Source organism: Humulus lupulus, chromosome 1, assembly GCF_963169125.1.
Source record: "Humulus lupulus chromosome 1, drHumLupu1.1, whole genome shotgun sequence".
NCBI classification, from domain to species: Eukaryota; Viridiplantae; Streptophyta; class Magnoliopsida; order Rosales; family Cannabaceae; genus Humulus; species Humulus lupulus.
The window spans coordinates 27,971,320-27,992,963 of NC_084793.1; the positions used below are offsets into that span (position 1 = coordinate 27,971,320).

Sequence of the window (21,644 nt, forward strand, 5' to 3'; positions counted from 1 at the left end):
GATGTCTTAAGGACTTCGAATTGTCAAGAATAAGAGCACTAACTCCTTCATCATCAGTGATTTCAATGGGATCTACGCTAAAATCATTGCATGTAAACGACACTTCCAACTTTAAGTCAAACAATGACCTATCCACTTTCAGCTTTGAATACAACTTCTCTAATAATTCTATGTAACCAACATCAATTGGTACGTGTATTATAGTGTTCAAACCAGCTTTGAAATTCAATTTCTCTCATTTCTATTTCCAAACACCGTTGTAAGAAACAATTATATTGACTCTGGAACCTGCAAATTTACAACAACAAAAAAAGCATAAGAAAATTATAAAAATAAAGTGTAATTAATGAAGAATCGATGAAGAATCAATGATGAATCGATGCCTATGAAAATATGCATTGCAATTCCACATCGATGACATTTTGATGCATAATCGATGCTTATGGTTGCCATATGAACGTGATTCCATTTCAATGGTATATCAATGCCATATCAATTCCATATCGATGATGAACCAAATCAACATATATGGCATCGATTCAGCATCGATATACCATCGATATTATATCGAACATAACATCTAAATGACATTGAAATTGCATCGATGTACCATCGATATGGCATCGATATACCATCGAAATATCATCGATGTATAATCGATGCTGATGGTTGCCATCTGTACGCGATTCCATTTCGATGGTATATCGATGCCATATCGACGCTGAACCAAATCAACATATATGGCATTGATTCAACATCGATATACCATCGATATTATATCAAAAATAACATCTAAATTAGATGTTCGCGCCAGCATCAACATTCCATCGATGTACCATCGAAATACCATCGATTTTGGAATGGCACCCACATATTTCCAAATCCGAAGAACAGATCAAAAATGCAGAAAAAATACCACACTCAACAACAGAACAATTCGAATCTAATATCTAATGATGGCATTTCATATTCACAAGTAGATAAATGAAAGGATACTTACCCATGATTTTTTCTCTTAAAAAACGTCAAGAATGACAATTTCTTCACTTGAAATGAATTCTTCACTTGAAATGAAACTTCTAGATCCGAGCAGTCCAATTTCTTCACTGGTTTGGCTGTGAAAATCGACAATGGTTGCTGTGAAAATGGCTGTAAATGATGGATGAGAGAGAGATAGAGAGAGAAATGTGTGAAGGATTAAATTTTACTCATGAGGGTATTTTTGTCCAAAATAAGGGAGGAGGCACATTAATGGGAGAATTTTTATGATGGAATGTTAAAAAAATTAACTATATTATGATGCATATAGTGTAAAATTTCCCATTTTACAACAAGATTTTTCCTATCTCTAAAATTATACAAGTAAGTATATATAGTACATAACAACCAGCTTAAAAGAACCAAACAGAAAGAGAGTTGGCACTAACTGAAAGGTTGTTGAAAAATGATGGGATTTTTTTCATAAATATGGTTTTTTAGCCATTAATATGCAAAAATATGGTAATTAAACTTTTCTTGGTTTGTATAGACAAATTTAATTAAAAAAAAACAAATTATGGGAAAAAAATATGGCATAATAATGTTTTTTTACAAAAATATGGCATAATAATGATTTTTTTACAAAAATATAGAAAAAAAATCTCATAAAAGGGAATACAAGTTTTAAAAAGTCATAAAATAATACTTGTAAAAAATAAGCCATATTTTTTATAACTTTATTAAAAAACTCATATAAGATGTAATTTTCACAAAAATGATTGTCCAGTGGACCAATAACTAACACCCATATTAGGGCCTAATCCATTCTGAGGCCCAAATGAAAAGCTCAGAATGATTACGTGCAATAATGTTCCAAAATATGAGGCCTTATACAATTTATTTTAATAAGGGAAGTATAAAGTGAAAATTACACCTAGTACCCAATTTAAGTTAACCTCTTTAATTTTTACCCATCTTTTAAAACTCTTTGATTAATACCCAAACTATTAATGATTCTACCCATTATACAGTGGTCTAGTGGAACTGACAGTGGAATATTATTTAAAGAGGGAAGTAAATGACACGACAGAGGCAAAGATTGAGATTTTTACATTAGACTTCTAGTAGTGTTTTAAGGGTAATATGGGAAATGTGTTTAAAAAAGTGAGTAATATTCAACTAAATATTATTAGTAGCTCTTTTTAGTTAACTAATCCTAAAACTGAGTATTTTTCAAGTTGTATAAAGCTACCATTATCATTATACAAATAAAAACTCCTATATATTACAAATGTTACTGAAGTATAAGTTAAGATATATATATAATACATTTTATTTTATTTTTTAATAAACATTATATACATTTGCAATCGTACTTAAACTAAGGAAAATATTTATGTCAAGCTATATGTTTTCATAGTTGGGACGTTATAAATTATACAACATTGGAAGGTTTATACAATGTGTACATAAAAATAAGTTGACTTTTAAATACCCAACTCAGACTTTGTCATCAATATCCAAAAAAAATGGCTCAGCCTCATCGGATGATGATGATGATGACATTCCAACTCCATTATTATTTATTGTTACTCTCAAGCAATAATAGAAAAGAGACATGGCGACCCATACAAGTCCCTTGACGACCTTCACAACTCCAATCATCACCGTCATGTAATACAACCACCACCCAACAAAGTCAGCCATTCCCAAATCCATATCAAACAATTTCCACTTAGCCTCAGCCACAAACACCAAACCCTCAACCTCTTCTCTCAACCCCAAATAACACCACAAACACCAAAACCCAATACTCATCATAACTCTCTTCACCATATCTTCTTTTCTCCAAACGACACCGAAACTAGCGTCGTTTACCACCGGCTCCACCACTAGCTTTGACCAATGAATCGTACTCTCATGCAAACCAAGAAAAAATATTGCTTTACTATACAAAGTCCTGTCCGTACGGATGAGCACGCTTGAGATCAAATAATCGCTATTAGTAATAGTACTATCTAACAATAAGTCGTTATTCCCTAACCCTAAACCAATGGAAACTTGCATAGTCAGAAGGAAAATCCATGCTACGTAATGCCCTAGAGCAGTGGTGGTGATGAGACTAGTAGTGAGTTTATCATAGGTTAGGGTGCGGAGGAGTGTTGCGAGGCTTATGGTGGAGACTATGAGATAGAGGATAGCTAGGTTTGGGGTGTGGAGATCAAAAACAGGAGAGTAATTGGGATATTGAGAAGAAGAGGTTGGTGTTATTAGGGCTAGCTGGCTTAGGAGAAAACGAGAGAAAACAATCTTTGCTAGGTTGAGAAAAGCCAGAGGGAGTAAAAGGCTTAGTAGGGTTTGTGTGATTATGCGAAATGAGACTCTCACAGTCGTTGATTTGGTGATGATCAGGATCTTCTGATAATTGTGATGATCATGATCATTAGCCTTCTCTTCCAAATTTTGATCACCCATTTCTCTTGTATATTCTTAAAACAAATTTAAAGATAGCATACAAAGAGTGTAATCACTTTCTTTGTAGTTTGGATTAGAAGAACCTACATTTATATATACACATACATATACATATACATATATATTATATATTATATGTTATAGCTAGATAGAGTGGTTGCCACGTCTATGAAAGTCATGATTAGGAATCAAGTTACATATATGGCAATAATTATCTACATAATATTCTAATTTTTCTTTGTTTGTTGTTATTATTATTATTACGTTTGTTCAATTCAGATAGAGGGTATACATGTATATTATTTAATGTAAAAATTTATGATTTTGAAGTCTAAACTAAAGTTATTTCTTCATTGATTCCAACGTGGGAAGTTGCAGCTAGATAATTGTGTCTGTTTGACTTATATTATTAAATTAACAATTTGAATTTGTTACATAATGTTATTGATCAAGACCATTATTCTTTCTTTTTTTTTTTTAGACGAACATTATTTTTTTCTTTTTTCCTTTTTCTTTTCTTTTCTTTTTTTTTTTTTTTGTTTGAAAGGGAGAGGAACATTATTCAAGAGGGTATACTGACAACAATATTCAACCCATCAAACAATCAAGTAGAGCTTAATTTATTTCTCTAAATATATATAATTTAAGAGTCTTCTCTCTTATTCTAATCACAAAGTAAGCCCAACTTAATAAGCCTACGACAAAATAGCCCAATGTAGTTTCTTTGGTGCCAATGGGGACTGAATATTTATAGCAACAATTAAAACTTTATTGTAAAAATATATTTTTATATCATAATAAATATCACTAATTAAATTGATCTAATAAACAAAATGAAGATACACATATTAAAAAGAGATATTTGCAACAATAATGCTAATTTTTTGCTAATTGTTGCACTTAAATATTAATTATTTTATTTTGACGCTTATAATATAAAATCTTTGTCAATAGTTATAATTAAATAATAATTATTTTTTCTTTTGATGGTAATTATACTAAATTTTTACTAATAGTTGTACTTAAGTACCACTTTTTTTAAAATAATTTTTTTGTTACAAATCAAAATTGATTTTATACATTTAAAAAAAAAACTATTTGACAAATATTTGCAATAATAATACCAAATCTCTACTAATAGTTTTACCTAAATTTAAATTCATTTTTTTCTTTCTAAATTTTCATAATTATTTATTTTAGTTTTTCTAGATTTTTATAAATTTAAATTGATTTTATACATATTTGCAACAATAATACTAAATCATTACCTTTACATACAATTTATTTTTTTCATTTATTTTTTTAGATTTTTATACTTTAAAATTTAATTTTATGTATTTTGAAAATTATTTAAAAATATTTGTGGCAATAATTATTTTTGAAAATCAGCAAAGAATTAGTATTATTGTCATAAAAAATTAGTACTAGTGTAACTATTGGAAAAAATTTAGTATTATTATTGTAAGTATTATTAATACTTAAGTACAACTATTAACAAATATTTGACAGTATTGTTGTCAAAATAAAATAATTAAAATTTAAGTACAATTATTAAAAAATATTTAATATTATTATGGTCAAAATAAAATAATTAAAGTTTAAGTGCAATTATTAATTAGTAAAGATGTAGTATTAATGCTGCAAATATCCTTATTAAAACTAAAATTTTATCATATATATTCTAAATTTAAACTTGAACTGTTACTATCTCGCTAATAATGATGGATAAAGTCAAATTCACAATCATTCTATAAGAAAACTCAATATATTTTTTTCCATTTATTTGTATAAATGTATGGCAATTGTTTAAATATTTTATATTTTAAAAGTATTATACGAATAATGAATAAAATTTAAAAAAAAAATGTAAGAGAAGAGTGAGAAATTAGCACTCCTAAAGAAATAATAGAGTTGGGACATGGATTTAGTAATTGGTAGAACTTGGTGGGGAAATGGCATAGCAAAATTAATGGATATGGATGCAGGAGCCTAATGGTAATAACTACGTAGGAAGAGTAATATTGTACAAGTGAGAGAGAGAGATACATAGTAGTATGGTACTGTGAGACCCTCACTCAGGTCCGCCAGGCGGACCTAGGCATCACTCAGGGTTGCATGTCAGCTGGTGGCAGCAGCTGGGTGATGCGCATCTGTTGGGGAACAGGTGCATCAGTTGGTCACCTCTGTTGGGAACAGGTGTAATGCTTTCGGCCAGATCTGTTGGGGAACAGGCGCATTGGTTGGTCACATCTGCTGGGGAGCAGATGCAACGGTTCGGTCACATCTGTTGTTGAGCAGATGCATGGGTTCGGACACATCTGTTGGGGAGCAGATGCAATGCTTCGGGCTGAAGGCGTGGCCATGTGACACAGGCGTGTTACTTAGGATCAGCATGGGATGCTGATGTGTTATTGCCTAGGTGGTTGGGGATGTCAACCGCACCCTTGTGTTGGGTTATAAATAGGCAGTGTGTGCTTGAGTCATCAGCATGTGATGTCCAGCACTGAAACATATTGTATCCTTGATATTGTGTGAAATAACAAGGTTGGGAGGGATTCTTGTATATTGTGTGCATTGTGTTTATTTACTTGATAACGAGAGTGTGTTGTTGAGTGAACGCTGGGCAAACCTCGAAACGTGAGTGAGTGTGTGAAACTGAGTGTTGGGTTGGCTGACTGGATTGAGGAATCTAGGCCATCGCGGGGAAAATTTGTGAGTGAGAAATTAACCCTGTGACAACTGGTATCAGAGCTTAGGCTGTTTGTATTGAGAAGCAATAGTCATGGTGACGAATGCTGAATTATCAACTCGGGTCGAGAGACTCGAGGAGTTGCTGGGGACTCCTACTTACGAAGAACCTGTGAGTTTGTTCTTGCTGTATGAACAACATTCTGAACAACTTGACGCGCTTGATAAGTTGGCTCGTGATGTGATGAAGGAAGCATCCGACCAAGTTACTGTTTGTGGAAGGGCCATGATTGACTTGGAAAAGGAATTTGGCGAGAAGAGGAAAGAAGTGATGACTAGTGTTATGGACCTGTCAAGTTCGGTGAAAGAGTGATTCATTGCTCTTGATGCGGATGTGACATTGCTGAAGAGGGCCATAGCGAATTCAGCCACGATGACTGAGTCTTCTGCGTCTCAGTCCTCCATGATCAAGGTGCCTGAACCGAAAGCTTTTAATGGCAGTCGGAACTCAAAGGAGTTGGAGAACTTCCTTTGGGACGTCGAACAGTACTTCAAGGCTGCAAGGATACCGGATTCGGAAAAGGTGACGATCACTAGCATGTATCTTCAGGGGGACGCCAAGTTATGGTGGCGAACCCGTATGGAGGAGGATGCACGGGCTGGTAGGCCTAAGATCGAAACGTGGGATGTTCTAAAGAAGGAATTAACGGACCAATTCCTTCCATGCAACACTGCATGGGTTGCTCGGGAGTCGCTGAAGAAGTTAAGACACACCGGTACAGTTCGAGACTATGTGAAAGAGTTCAGTTCTTTGTTACTGGACATAAGGAACATGTCCGAGGAGGACAAGATGTTCAATTTTCTGTCTGGACTACAGCCTTGGGCGCAGGCTGGGTTGAGGAGACAGGCGGTAGTTGATCTACCATCGGCAATAGTGGCTGCCGAGAAACTTGTGGATTACAAGTACAGTAATACTCCGACTTCACAAGGAGATGCTTCAAAGAAGTCGAATGGAGGGAAAAAGAACAGCGGTAAACCATCTTCGTCCAAGGGTGAACAGAATAACGATGGCAAGAAGAAAGAGGGTTCTGGAGGGAACAACCAGACCGGATCTTCCCAGGCAACCAACAAGAGAGGTGTTGGGTGTTTTATCTGCAACGGTCCGCATATGGCAAGGGAGTGTCCGAAGAGGGAGAAGCTGAATGCTATGATCACACAGGAAGCTCAGAATTGCAGTGATCAAGAAGCTCCTTCTAGGATGAACCCCATGCAACTTCTGAATGCAATCACTACGGGGAAAACAAGTCAGTTTAAAGGCTTAATGTACGTGAAGGTGTTCGTTAACGGAAAAGAAGTGAAAGCTATGGTGGACTGGGGGCCACGAATAATTTTGTGTCCTCGAGAGAAGCAGAAAGACTTGGCCTGGATGTTGTTCAAAGTTCAACTAGATTGAAAGCAGTGAATTCAGAGGCGAAACCGATTCAAGGATCCGCTACAGTGACATTGAAGGTTGGGGCTTGGGAGTCTCAGTGCACCCTCATGGTGGTTCCGTTGGATGATTTCGAGATGATTCTTGGAATAGAATTTCTGGGTGCAGCAAGGGAAATGGTTGCACCACACCTTAAGGGTGTAATGATCTGTGACGAGGAGTGTCCTTGTTTTGTTGAAGCAATCTCCTCAGTCCAGAATCAAGGGAAAGACATTGTGTTGGAAACAGCTACGCAGTTCGGGAACTCCATAAGAAAGAAGGGGAATCAAGCTTATGTGGCCGCCCTGATAGAAGTGAAGCCAGACCAGTGGGTCGAGGTACCTGATGAGATTGCGGCGTTGCTGAGAGAATTTGCTGACACAATGCCGACGAGTTGCCTAAAGAACTTCCTCCGAGGAAGGCGATTGATCACAGAATTGAGTTGGAACCAGGGGCGGTTCCACCGGCCAAAGCACCGTACAAAATGGGACCTTCAGAGTTGGATGAACTCAGGAGACAGTTGAAGGAGATGGTTGATAGCGGGTTTATTCAGCCATCCAAGGCTCCTTATGGTGCGCCAGTATTGTTTCAGAAGAAAGCAGACGGGTCGTTGAGAATGTGCGTTGATTACTGGGCATTGAACAAAGTCACGGTAAAGAACAAATACCCAGTTCCAAACGCTGCGGATTTGTTTGATAGGTTGACGAAAGCATCATACTTCACCAAACTAGATCTCTGGTCAGGGTACTGGCAGGTTCGAATTGCGATGGGGGATGAATCAAAGACTACCTGTGTTACGAGGTATGGTTCATTTGAATTTTTAGTGATGCCTTTCGGTTTAACTAACGCTCCTGCAACATTCTGTAATCTAATGAACGATGTGTTGTATGAGTTTTTGGACCGGTTTGTTGTCGTGTATCTCGATGACATTGTGATCTATAGCAATTCGTTAGAAGAACATTTGCAGCATCTGAGGAAGGTGCTGTCAAAGTTGCGAGAAGAAAAGTTGTACATAAAGAAGGAGAAATGCGAGTTTTGCAAGCAAGAAGTAAAATTCTTGGGTCACTGGGTTGGCCAAGGGAAACTCAGAATGGATGAGGGCAAAGTAAAAGCAATTATGGATTGGCCTATTCCTAAGAAAGTGCCGGAGTTGCGTTCGTTTCTAGGATTGGCTAATTACTATCGGAAATTCATCAGGGGATACTCAAGGAAGGTGAGTGCACTGACGGATCTCCTCAAGAAAGACCAGAAGTGGTGTTGGACTGAAGACTGCGATGAGGCCTTTGAGAAGCTCAAGGTGGCGGTATCTTCAGAACCAATCTTGAAATTGCCAGACTTTGACTTACCATTTGAAGTGCAGACAGATGCATCTGACTGTGCGCTAGGGGGAGTTCTTGTGCAAGAGGGACATCCGATAGCTTTTGAGAGTCGAAAGTTAAAAGATGCTGAGCAGAGATATTCGGCCCATGAGAAGGAAATGGCGGCAGTGGTGCATTGTTTGGACGTTTGGAGGCACTACTTACTGGGCACAAAGTTTACTGTGGTGACGGATAATGTTGCCAACACTTACTTCAAATCTCAGAAGAAGTTGACTCCAAAGCAAGCTCGTTGGCAAGAGTATCTAGCGGAGTTTGATTTTGTGTGGGTGCACAGACCAGGGAAACAGAATCAGGTGGCTGATGCTTTGAGCCGCAAGGAAGTACAGGCTTTTGTTGGTGCGTTGTCTCAAGTGAGCACAACCTTTCTTGACCGGGTGAGGGAGCAGTCACTGCTCGATCCCGTTTACATGAAGCTTTTGAGTGAAGCTAAAGAGGGAGAATTGATGAGCTACTGGGAAGAAGATGGTCTTCTTTATGCCAAGGGTGGCAGATTGTTCGTACCTAGTAGTGGTGGTTTGCGCAAGGAACTACTCAAAGAAACCCACGACCCTCAGTGGGCTGGTCATCCGGGGGTGGCTAGAATGATGGCATTACTATCTAAGTCCTACGTGTGGCCGAAGATGGAGCAGGACGTCGAGATCTATGTGAAGACGTGTCTGGTATGCCAACAGGATAAGACTGAACGGAGACAGGAAGCAGGGCTGTTGCAACCTCTGCCAATACCTGAGAAGCCGTGGCAGTCAATCAGTATGGATTTCATAGTGGGATTTCCAGACGTTAAAGGGTTCAGGTCCATTTTAGTGGTGGTGGATCGATTTTCAAAATATGGGGTGTTCATTCTTGCCCCAAACGCATGTCCAGCGGATGTGGCTGCGGAGCTGATTATGAAGAATGTTGTGAAGTATTTCGGGTTGCCTGAAGATATCATCAGTGACCATGATTCAAGATTTACAGGGAAGTTTTGGACCACGTTGTTCAACATGTTGGGGTCAGACTTGAAGTTCTCGACAGCCAACCATCCTCAGACTGACGGTCAGACTGAGAGAATGAACCAGTTGCTCGAAGAATACTTACGGCATTATGTAACAGCCAGTCAGAGGAATTGGGTAGAGTTGCTTGATACAGCACAGTTTTGCTATAACATTCAACAGTCCTCTGCCACAGGAATGAGTCCAGCAGAGATAGTCTTTGGGAGACAGCTGCTGACACCACATGAAGTTGCAAAACAGAAGTCTCAAGGAGTATGCCCTGCAGCATATCGGTTTGCACGGGATAGAACCGAGTTGCTGGAACTTGCCAGGGACAGCCTAGGGAAAGCTTCGAGGCGAATGAAGAAATATGCCGACAAGCACAGGCGAGACTTGGAATTCTCAGTGGGAGATCGAGTGTTGCTAAAACTCACTCCCCAGATTTGGAAGAAAATCACAGACAAGCGCTACCAAAAAGGGCTGGTTCAAAAGTATGATGGTCCCTTCGAGATTGTGCAGAAAGTGGGTGCAGTGGCTTACAAGTTGAAGCTACCTGAGAGATTCAAGGTGCACCCGACTTTTCATGTTAGCTTTTTAAAGAAGTTTCATGAAGACAAGACCGAAGGAAGACAGCAGGTGGTACGAGCACCTCCTACTGTAAGGAAACAATTTGAGAAGAAATTGGCTAAGGTCCTTAATCATCGTACGTTCGGAGCTAGTAAGAAGAACCAAAGAACGGAGTACTTGGTTTTGTGGGAAGGCGAAAGCGAAGCTGAGGCTTCATGGGAGAAAGTCGTCACCTTGTGGCAGTTTGAGGACAAGGTGAACGAGTACCTCAGAAGTATGTCGACGAGGGCGTCGATTTCTTCTGGTGGAGGTGGTTTGTGAGACCCTCACTCAGGTCCGCCGGGCGGACCTAGGCATCACTCAGGGTTGCATGTCAGCTGGTGGCAGCAGCTGGGTGATGCGCATCTGTTGGGGAACAGGTGCATCAGTTGGTCACCTCTGTTGGGAACAGGTGTAATGCTTTCGGCCAGATCTGTTGGGGAACAGGCGCATTGGTTGGTCACATCTGCTGGGGAGCAGATGCAACGGTTCGGTCACATCTGTTGGTGAGCGGATGCATGGGTTCGGACACATCTGTTGGGGAGCAGATGCAATGCTTCGGGCTGAAGGCATGGCCATGTGACACAGGCGTGTTACTTAGGATCAGCATGGGATGCTGATGTGTTATTGCCTAGGCGGTTGGGGATGTCAACCGCACCCTTGTGTTGGGTTATAAATAGGCAGTGTGTGCTTGAGTCATCAGCATGTGATGTCCAGCACTGAAACATATTGTATCCTTGATATTGTGTGAAATAACAAGGTTGGGAGGGATTCCTGTATATTGTGTGCATTGTGTTTATTTACTTGATAACGAGAGTGTGTTGTTGAGTGAACGCTGGGAAAACCTCGAAACGTGAGTGAGTGTGTGAAACTAAGTGTTGGGTTGGCTAACTGGATTGAGGAATCTAGGCCATCGCGGGAAAAATTTGTGAGTGAGAAATTAACCCTGTGACATGGCATAGCAAAATTAATGGATATGGATGCAGGAGCCTAATGGTAATAACTACGTAGGAAGAGTAATATTGTACAAGTGAGAGAGAGAGATACATAGTAGTATGGTACTATGATTGGTTGGGTGGCTTATTATGCAACTAGAATAGATATTGAGTGGGAAAAAAGTTGAGAAAGAAGGGCCCACTTATGGAAAATATTGCGATTGTACGTGAGAGAGACAACCCATGATCATGAAAGATGACATGAAAAATATCTTTCAACCTATAGTTTTATGGTTGGCTGCTTATTTATATTTATTGGAAGGTGGGTGAAGGGTGGGGCTCCTATAAATATATATAGGGATTTGGGAGTGGTTGTGGTATCTTTGCTAAAAAAAAAAGACTAGGATTTTTATTTTGTTTCTGGCTTTTTTGTTAAATAATAATAGTTTATAATGTAGTTATTTAGGACTTTCGGAAAATTTTCAAAAAAAATCTAGATAATTTGAAATATTGAAAACAAAGTTTTCAAACAACCTATTTCACACACCACACGCATGTAACATGTTATTTAAATCTAGATTTTGATACTCTAAATTATTCAAAATTACTTAAAAATTTGCATAATGTCCTAAATAACTACAATGTATATCGTCATATAAAAAAATTGGGTTTATAACTTATTCATATTCCAAAAATAATAAAAAATCCTACCGGTAGGTATTTTTTTTTAAATATCTATACCATAATCGCTCCCTATGTATAGAGAGAGATAAGATAGATTATATATGAGTAAGGGGTAAATTTATGTTACTATACAAATAAGATGTATTAAGTTCAAATCTTCCTCATACAATGTCAAAAGATATTATTGGTAAGCATATATTTTTTATTGTTTTTGTAAAATGGCATTATATATCAAATATCTTTTATAGGATATTGAGTGTTAAATAGGGTTTTGAGTGTGTCTCAAATATCATTTTGTAAAGAAATTTAAACAATGTCTCGAGCGTGTATAAAATCATTTTACAACAATTATAAAAAAAATATAGTATTTTACAAAGTGAAGAAAACTATATACTTTACCAAACATTTATATATATATATACAATGACACATGTGTCTAAAAGAAAAATATAAATATATCTACCTCTTTCTATTTAGCTCATCATATCTTTATATTAAATGAGTGAAAGAAAGAGAGAAAGCAACTTGAGATTATTATCATGTCATCACCCATCTTGCCTAGCTAGCTAGACTCTCTCTCTCTCTCTCTCTCTCTCTCTCTCTATTTTATGGAGCTGTGATCATGATACATATGATCCATTTTTCACCTGTTGGTTCTGCATACTTCTCTCAATAATATATATCTCTCTCCTTCCTTTCTCCGGCACAACAAGAACAAAGAAAACTACTCTTCTCAACTAGTTAGTCTTTTTTCTATATATACATGCATGGAATCTGCAAAGGCTCAAAAAGAAGTACTCATAGGAGAAGCTCAGGCCTCCAAAAAAAGGTGCTGAGAAATAATCTTCGTTCTTATATATATATTTTTTGTTCTTTTAAGAATTTTCATTTTTAAAAAAATTTGGGTGATAATGAAACTGCTATAGGAAGGTGGAGAGAAAAGTTGTAACAGTGAGAATAGATACAACAAATAATAATAATGTTGGGAAAGCTAAAAACGAAGGACCCCCTTCAGATTTCTGGTCTTGGAGAAAATATGGTCAAAAGCCTATAAAGGGTTCTCCTTATCCAAGGTAATTATATTTTCTTCTTCTAAATATATACTAAAAATTCAACTTCTTACTTCATAATGAGATGTGGGTTTTCTTAGTTCCATTCATTATTAGTTGAAACTTTAACCAAAATAGACTAAATATAATTGTATATATGTATACAAAAATTGTGTTGATGCAGGGGTTATTATAGGTGTAGTACCTCAAAGGGTTGTTCAGCCAAAAAACAAGTGGAGAGATCTAAAACTGATGCTTCGGTTCTTATTATCACTTACACTTGTAGCCATAACCATCCTGGTCCTAATTCTGACATGATCATCAACTCATCAAATACAACCGATCAAGAGCTTAATATTACTCGTCATGATCATGATCAACAAGTTATAACTAAACAAAAAGAAGTAAGTGAAGGGGCAGTGGATTCTTCCCACTATATAGAGTCACCCCAAAAAGACATAGTGATAGACTTTAAAGAAGACCCTTTTCTTGGGGAGCAACTAGAACCGGTCAGGTGCCTCTCACCAACACTACCCAAATCAAAACCATCATCATTAGAAGAAGAAGAAGATCATGAAGATGATAAAGAAAATGATTTCTTTGATGAGCTTGAAGAATTGCCCACCACTACATCTTTTTCAAGCTTCATGAGAAGTAGTAGTACTTTCCTTCTTTCCAATGAGATAACGATTCCTCTTGTCCCTTCTTGATCCAAGTGTTTTTTTTTTCTTTTTTCCCTTAAAGGTATGTATATAATATAGGCTATGTTATGTATGTTGTACCTAGCTAGCTACTGCCTTAAGCTAAAGCTAAAAATGTTATCACATTATGTATGTATGAGACATTTTCCCTCTTGGATTGGGAGTACGTAGTACTACTTTATTAATTACTAGCTTGTTCTTCTTGTTGTTGTTGTTCTAATTTGGCATCTTTTGGGGTTAGCATAATGTATGGATATATGAGAATGAGATATTATAGGGTTAAGCCCAAGTTAGTGGAACATGTGTTTTTTTGGTCTTTGGTCTTTGGTCCCATATCCCACCCACAAACACACAATTACATTAGGAGAAAAAATGAGTGCTTTTGGGAGAAGAGAAGATACACGAGCTTCACGAGTGAGTGTATGAAGAAAATAAGTTGCTTTTTGCTTGTGAGATTCAGTTTTATATTTAATGAGTTGTCCATGATCGTTATTTTTTATAGTGTTGTGATTTGAATTTTTTTTTTTTTTGGGGGGGGGGGATTTTAGATGATTTCAGGGAGTTTGCCTAAAAAAAATAATATTAGTTGCATTATTTTTTTCTTTTTTGTTTTTTGACAAGATTTGCTCGTCATTTTTTTTATATATATTTTAGCAATTTTAAGTACCACCATCCAAATAAAAGGATCTGGACGGGAACATTTTTACATACCACAACTTCACATTGCTTAGCATCCTTTAAATATCGAACCATAAATAATTTATGAACATATTTTCAATTACTAAAAATTAAAAAAACATAAAATATGTTTCCTTTTTTTTTAACAAAAAAAACTACGTATTTTCCTTTTATGCTCAATTTACTTTGGTAAAATACTTAAAGTGAATCGGAACAAAGCTTATTATAAACCTAAGTTTCAACTTGAAACTTAGACCGTAAGATATGTGATGTAGGGACATTATATAGATTCTTTAGAAATATTTGGAATTTGATATCCTTATCTTAAATATTATCATTATTATTTGAGTTGTTTGTTGTTTTAATCATCTTCTGAAATAAGAAAAATGGATGAAAGAATTCTTGTAATCACGTGCTCCTGCCATGGATATGTGTATTGGCTTCCTTTTGTATGCTTCCATTTGTTATTGTTATTATTATTTTTAAATATTTCAACCAGCTCCACATTATAAATTTATCTTTTCAATCTTTTCATATAAAAATAATTTATAAGAACATGCTTAAAATTAAGATAAGTTTTATAACATTTAAAAAGAAAATTATTCATAACTTTTTAATATATTAAAAAACAGTCCATTGAAATTTTTGAAAGAATATTTTTATAGTTTCATACATAAAAATTAATTAATGCATCAATTAAAATGTAAGTGATAAAAAATACATAAATAAAATTTTCATTTACATAATTATAGATGTAATTATAATTTTTGAAAAATGTAATTATAGCTTTCGGTGTTATACCATAATATTTGAGTGTGCAAAACATTATCATAAAAATGGTGGTTAAATTAATATTAATGAAGCAACAGCCACATTGACACTTAAATTAAATGAATGGTAAAAGAAAGGAAAAGCGCCCAGTGCACCAATTTAAATATCTCTTATTATTCTTCTCTTCTCGTCTCTTCTATTCCTCTTTCACGAACCAAACACTGTTTAAATATTAAGCATCTCCAGCAGCATTAGTTCACCGAAAAAAAAAATGACCCAAATAAGTAAATTGCAAATAATCTATTTCTCAATATTTGACTCGCAGTGGCCAAATGTCAAAACTTAAAGATTTTCCTACTACTCTGTTTCAAGTCTTAACAAAGGATACTAAAATCACTCAGCATTAGATGAGATGGGCAAACTATAATAATCCTTTCATCGAACTCTACAACAGTCATTCATAATCATATGCTTTTTGGGGGAGAAGTTTACAGGCCATATGACCTTAGCTGTCTGATGTAGACTTATCGGCTTCACTGTCAGCTGCTGCAACGGGCAAAGGCTGGAGAGCTTTGAGAGGATTCAAAATCACACCATCTATAAGTCCATATTCTTTAGCTTCTTTCGCACTCATGAAGAAATCGCGATCGGTGTCCTGGTTAATCCTGTCTAGACTTTGACCAGTGTGATAGGAGAGGTAGCCATTTAAGTTCGCCTTATGATGGAGCATTTCATTTGCCTATACAAAGAGCTCATGTGTTTAGGGACTGACTAGTCATAAACCAATTATGGCAAAAAAAACACAGGTACAACAACATTTTTGCAGTTACCCTTTTTATATAAATTTCTAAGTGGAACTTGAAAGAATGGAGAGAAAAATGAAGTTCAACAGAAAATAAGTTCAGTCCTAATTTGTAACTTGATACGTGATAGGCCACTATTTGGACATAAGAACTCTATCGAGAGACCACTTTTAATCACGTTAGACAAAAAAGACTTAAAAAGGTATGACGAAGGGTTGAAATTGAGAGAAAACATTACTTACTTGAATATCTATATCAGTTTGCCCACCTTGAGCTCCACCAAGCGGCTGATGGATCATAATCCTTGAGTTCGGTAAACTGTATCTTTTTCCTTCAGTAATATAGCAGACAGAAGACTTATTTTAGAAAACATGAAATGAAAAACTACAAACAGACATATCATCGAAACTGTGTTTTACCTTTAGTGCCAGCGCTTAGCAGGAACGCCCCCATACTGTTCACAGAAAAGCGAAGATACAAAATTAGCACATGAAGAGTAATTGATCTCAATTAAAAGTCACCAAGAGATGACTAGTTCTGTATTTAATCAATCAAGTACCTGGCAGCTAGTCCAACACATACGGTGGAGACATCAGGCCGGATATGCTTCATTGTGTCAAATATGGCCATTCCTACATAAATAGAACAAGTTAATAAATTAATTGGCAATACATTTCATAAGAATGAAAAATGCAAAACCAGATCAGGATGTATATATTACCAGCAGTAACCGATCCACCGGGGGAATTTATGTACATAACAATATCCTGAGCACAATTTAGTGTCAGAAAGTGTAATATGGACTAATCATCTGTACGAAAATCTTTCAAATTTTAATAGCTAAGAGAAAATATTGAAAATTAATCTGAGAAACCAAAAACAAAGGCATCCATCACCAGACCTTGCTAGGATCAATAGCATCGAGATAAAGAAGTTGAGCAACAATTATGTTGGCCATGTCATCATCAACAGCACCACCACATCGAATTATTCTCTGAAAGTCATACCCACAAGAAGAAACTGACTAAGACTAACAAGTCAAAGCCAAGGTAATCAGTTAAAATATCAAAAACCTACTACTCCCTTACATGCTGAAAGAGCTGACTAATGACACTCTGAAAGCGCTCTTGCACCATTGGTGGTGGCCCCTGTCCCTGTGCATATGTGGGGAAGTACGGCGACGATGGGGTTTGCAAATCCTCCCTACAAAATCCAGTCACCAATTTTCAAAATCTATCATAAGTAAAACAATAAAAAAAAAAAACAGGAATTGATATGAGAACTTAATCAACTACATAAAACCAACCTTATGGACCAAATTCCCTCACGCGAGTTCTTCTCTGGCACCCAATACTCACTAGAGTAAACGGCCTTGATGGATGACTGTTGAGCATTCTTCACATTACCAACTAGCTTTCTTAATTTCCTGCAATACATAATAAATGGCTCACCAAAATAAATCATAAAAAATAAAAATAATAAAATTAAAACTTGGTTTTTCCGGTTGGTTGAGTTTGAAGAGCATACGTACACCCAAAAAAGAGTATCCTAATTCAATATTTTCGTTAACATTTTTCAATTTCTTATTCCAAATCTTTAGAAATCAAATCAAAATAGGCTCATTCTCTTTTCTTTCCTCCCATAATTATACATATATACATATATGCATCTTAAACGAATCCAAACAAGTGTATTTAGCTAAAGGCGACAATACTTTTAAATCAGCTATCTATGAAGACCAATTACAACATAAAACATGCACAGCATCCAAAATCGTTAACTCCGTAGATTGAGCGAACAAAACAAATAAAAAATAGCTAAAAAGGAATGAAGAAAAAGAGTGAGTACCTTGAACGCAAGGGTTCGAAAGGGAGAGAGAGCTTGAGAGAGTCGGAGTAAGAGGTAGGGTTTGGAGCCAAAGCTAGGGAGTTGAATCGGAGTGACGAAGCCGAGGTGGAGACCAAAGTGTGAGCCATTTTTTTTTAATATATACCTTTTTCTAAATTAATATGTGGAAGCGAGTTCGGGATTTTCCAGAGTAATGGGGCCTTATCCACTGAAACGAAGGCGCTCGATGACTGCGCAGAAAGAGACGATAACGGAGAGAAGGCAAGTGAGTGAAGCAACTAAGCAGGACCTCTCCAGCAACTCTCCCCCAATTCGATTGTATCTTCTTCCAGGCACATTATCAGACAATCTTCCTTTGCGTTTACATTTTTACCCTTCCAACCCATGGATGAGCCCAGTTATTCAGCCCATTTATCCGGCCCATTATATAAGTATTAGTAGAGATTCTTTACAAACTACCAAAAAAATACCTTTTTCCTTTTTAATTTCTCAGTAATAAACTGAACTATATATTAACCATAGACACTTATGAGTGGTCTTTGTATTCTCTAAGTCATCCTTGTATTTTATTTAAGTTAGGATTTTTAGTAAAGAATACTTTTCAAGATCTAAATTAGTTGAACATGGTTTTTTTTAGTGGACGAAAAGTTTGTCTGATTTGAGGATTTTTCTTCTTTCCTCGATGTATTACATACTGAATATAATAAAAGCTGTAAAAATAAAAACAGAAGCTCCTATGAGTTTTATTTTGTTCTTGCAAAAATATTATCATATAGATAAATTTCACACAAAAAAATGATTGTGATAGACCACCTTTGACCTTTGTCTACGAATGCAGAGGCAGGAAAGGTAACGGTAAGGGTGCAGTAGGGGATATTTAGTTGAAAGGGTTAGTAAAATGTTATGTGAGTTGTGTCAGGATGTAATAGAGTACATGGTACCAGCTGAGGTATTGAGATAAAAGTAGGGAGTTGAGCTTATTAGTAGGGTGTGTACATCCACAATGGGACCGAAGCAGCAATTGCAAATGGAAGTGTTAGATGAGAAGTTGGAAGTTGTTTAGTCGGAATTCACTAGGGAATTGACTGAGGTTCGAACGGAATTTCAGCAGCTGCCCAAGGAAATTGAGCTGCTTAAATCGGAAGATCATTGTAACGCCCTAATTACCACAGAACAGTTAGGGTGAACCGGAAATTTAACTCGTTACTCGAGTCCTTTGGTTAAAAACGTGCTTCTAAGTGTTATTAACAGGCTAAGGTGGAAAACCAATAAAAAGGAAATTATATATTTTATTTAGAACATAAAACTGTTCATGGGTCCATAAAAACATTTACAAGTTATTTACAATTCAAAATGGTCATTACTGTTTCAAATTTACAACCCGCTAGACCTAGGCGGCAAAAATAGGGTAAACCCCCTAGTTCCTCTGAGAACTCCTTGGTCGTGGTGGTCAAGCAGCCGCATATGTACACAGCACCACTTAAACTCTCCACTCAAGGCTGGGTGAGCTTCTCTTTCCTTTTACCTGCACCACACAGCACCCATAAGCCAAGACCCAGCAAGAAAACACAATATAGCAAACATATAATATCAAATGATGATCATAGTAATCATGCAGAACTTATAGCTCTGAACAGATGAGTGAATATCACTTTGAGGTTACATTAACTCTGAAGGAGCTTGTAGCTCTCAATCAGATGAGTGGTTAAACACTTGAGGTTCTGGTAAACCATAATGAGTGACTGCCAAGCACGTCACTAACTCAAACAAATGAGAGACTAGTGGGTAAGTCTCTAACTTAATAGATGAGTGATTGATGGGTAAGTCACTAGCTTAACAGATGAGAGACTGATGGGTAAGTCTCACGGGCTCAACACCCACAGCCATGTGACTAATTAGTCACTGTGGCTCTAAGTGACTAGCCTTTAGCTAGACAAGCACTTATAGTATTCATCGAACTTGAGGTCGATCCGGCATTAATTCTCTTTTGAGTCATTCAATGCAGATGTCGATTAGATCTAATCTTTATTAGCTTGCGTTGAACACGCTAAGGCCGTTCCTGACTTATGAGTCAGCACTGTGTGACCAGTGCCCAGTACCACTGCCGAACTTGCTAATGAGTCACAGCTTCACAGTTGATACTGACACATTTGCCAATTCTGACTAATTAGTCAGTACCATGCATAAGTGAGCAAGATTTGCTAAGCATTCAATAATCAATCCATGTCCACATTTAAACATTCAACATGCCTCATGAATAACCACGCATGTCACACATATGGGGTGCAGTTCTCTTATCTCTGGTTCGAGCGAGAAATATAATAAGAACGACTCTTGATAACGATCAACATTTTGATTCCTTAGCGATTACCTAATCATAACCAATTATAACCTCCATTAATGAAAATCAACAATGAAAGATTCTTAACCTAAACCCCACTCTCGGGACCTCGAAACATGCCCACACGGTGAGTAGATTCAATCTCGAACCTTAAGGATTGAAACCCCGAGCCAAAAACCCTTAGGGGTCGTTTGGTATGCAGGAATCTGGACACGGGAATGAGAATCTGAACACTTTCCCATGTTTGGTACTGGGTTTGAATTTTTCTAACCTGGAAATTTGTACTCCAGGGGTTTTAACTTTTCCTGATTCTAGGTTCAAGTGAAACCCATCTGACAAGTGGTTTTCAGATACCCAGGAATGTGAAACACTTCAAAATTATTATTATTTTTTTTTTTTTTAAATCTTAAACCAATAATTTTTTAGTTAATGACTTATTTTATTTTTTAAGCTTATAATATAAAAACAAATATATATATCAAACTATAAAATGATAAATAATATTTTTTTATTTAAAGAAATTGATTTTTAAAGCCTTTATATCATTACTTTAATTTAAAATAACAAATGAAATATTATTAAAAATAAAATAAGGGTATTTTTGTAATTTTAAAAATTATACTTGATTTAGTATTCAATAGATGTATTTTTTTAATTCTGTTAAAAAATATTTCACGAGTAAAATTGTTTATAAATTATTTTGATGAAATATATTATTATATTAATTTTATGAAAATATGAAAACTTAACAGATTCCTATGCACAACCAAACACAGAAAGTGATATTCCCAAGAATCATAGATAAGATTACAATGCACAACTAAACACAATGATGTAAGTTTCCAGGCTATCATATTACCCTCTTCAACTTTCTCAGTAATATGAAAATTGTGAACTCCCCATACCAAACGACCCCTTAAAAACACTCAAAACGGGATTCTGAAGGAACAGAGTAGCGCTACAACGCTGCTCACTAGCGCCCCAGCGCTATACTCAAAACCCCAAACTGCCCAACAGAACACTGGGTAGCGCTACAGCGCCCTCTGGTGGGCGTTGTAGCTCTACACCCAGCCAGATTCTCCCCTAAAACCTCCTCCTTTGAGTCCTTCAATTCCAACTCAATTCCAATGCTTCCAAACCTCATTTTTGGTGCCAAATGAACCCAAAAACCATCCTCACATGCCCTAAGCATCACAACCACAAGAACCCTAGCCAAAAACTCCCAACAAAACCAATCATCCAACCTAGAAAATCTCAACTGAAAAACCAAAG

At 36.4% G+C, this 21,644-nt stretch overlaps 3 protein-coding genes across 4 annotated transcripts; 1 reads left to right on the top strand and 2 right to left on the bottom strand.

Annotated features, from left to right (window-relative positions):
• Positions 1 to 2,390: 2,390 nt before the first annotated feature.
• LOC133819906 (uncharacterized) lies at positions 2,391 to 3,476 on the bottom strand. Its single transcript, XM_062253312.1, has one exon. It carries the CDS (start codon positions 3,451 to 3,453, stop codon positions 2,479 to 2,481), a length of 975 nt encoding a protein of 324 aa, XP_062109296.1. The 5' UTR covers positions 3,454 to 3,476; the 3' UTR covers positions 2,391 to 2,478.
• Positions 3,477 to 12,681: 9,205 nt separating this feature from the next.
• LOC133790106 (probable WRKY transcription factor 69) lies at positions 12,682 to 14,132 on the top strand. Of its 2 annotated transcripts, none has more exons than XM_062227670.1 (3): positions 12,682 to 13,010; positions 13,112 to 13,254; positions 13,415 to 14,132. In XM_062227670.1, exons 1-3 carry the CDS (start codon positions 12,945 to 12,947, stop codon positions 13,938 to 13,940), a joined length of 735 nt encoding a protein of 244 aa, XP_062083654.1. In that variant the 5' UTR covers positions 12,682 to 12,944; the 3' UTR covers positions 13,941 to 14,132. The 2 variants fall into 2 exon arrangements, with proteins under 2 accessions (XP_062083654.1, XP_062083652.1); XM_062227668.1 differs by having other exon boundaries at positions 12,686 to 13,010; positions 13,108 to 13,254.
• A 1,529-nt stretch (positions 14,133 to 15,661) lies between these two features.
• Positions 15,662 to 18,364, bottom strand: LOC133790090 (ATP-dependent Clp protease proteolytic subunit 5, chloroplastic). The gene is made up of 9 exons (XM_062227666.1): positions 18,032 to 18,364; positions 17,490 to 17,609; positions 17,272 to 17,386; positions 17,085 to 17,177; positions 16,905 to 16,950; positions 16,743 to 16,815; positions 16,603 to 16,637; positions 16,426 to 16,514; positions 15,662 to 16,119 (listed from the first exon to the last, which is right to left on the bottom strand). Exons 1-9 carry the CDS (start codon positions 18,157 to 18,159, stop codon positions 15,886 to 15,888), a joined length of 933 nt encoding a protein of 310 aa, XP_062083650.1. The 5' UTR covers positions 18,160 to 18,364; the 3' UTR covers positions 15,662 to 15,885.
• Positions 18,365 to 21,644: the final 3,280 nt, after the last annotated feature.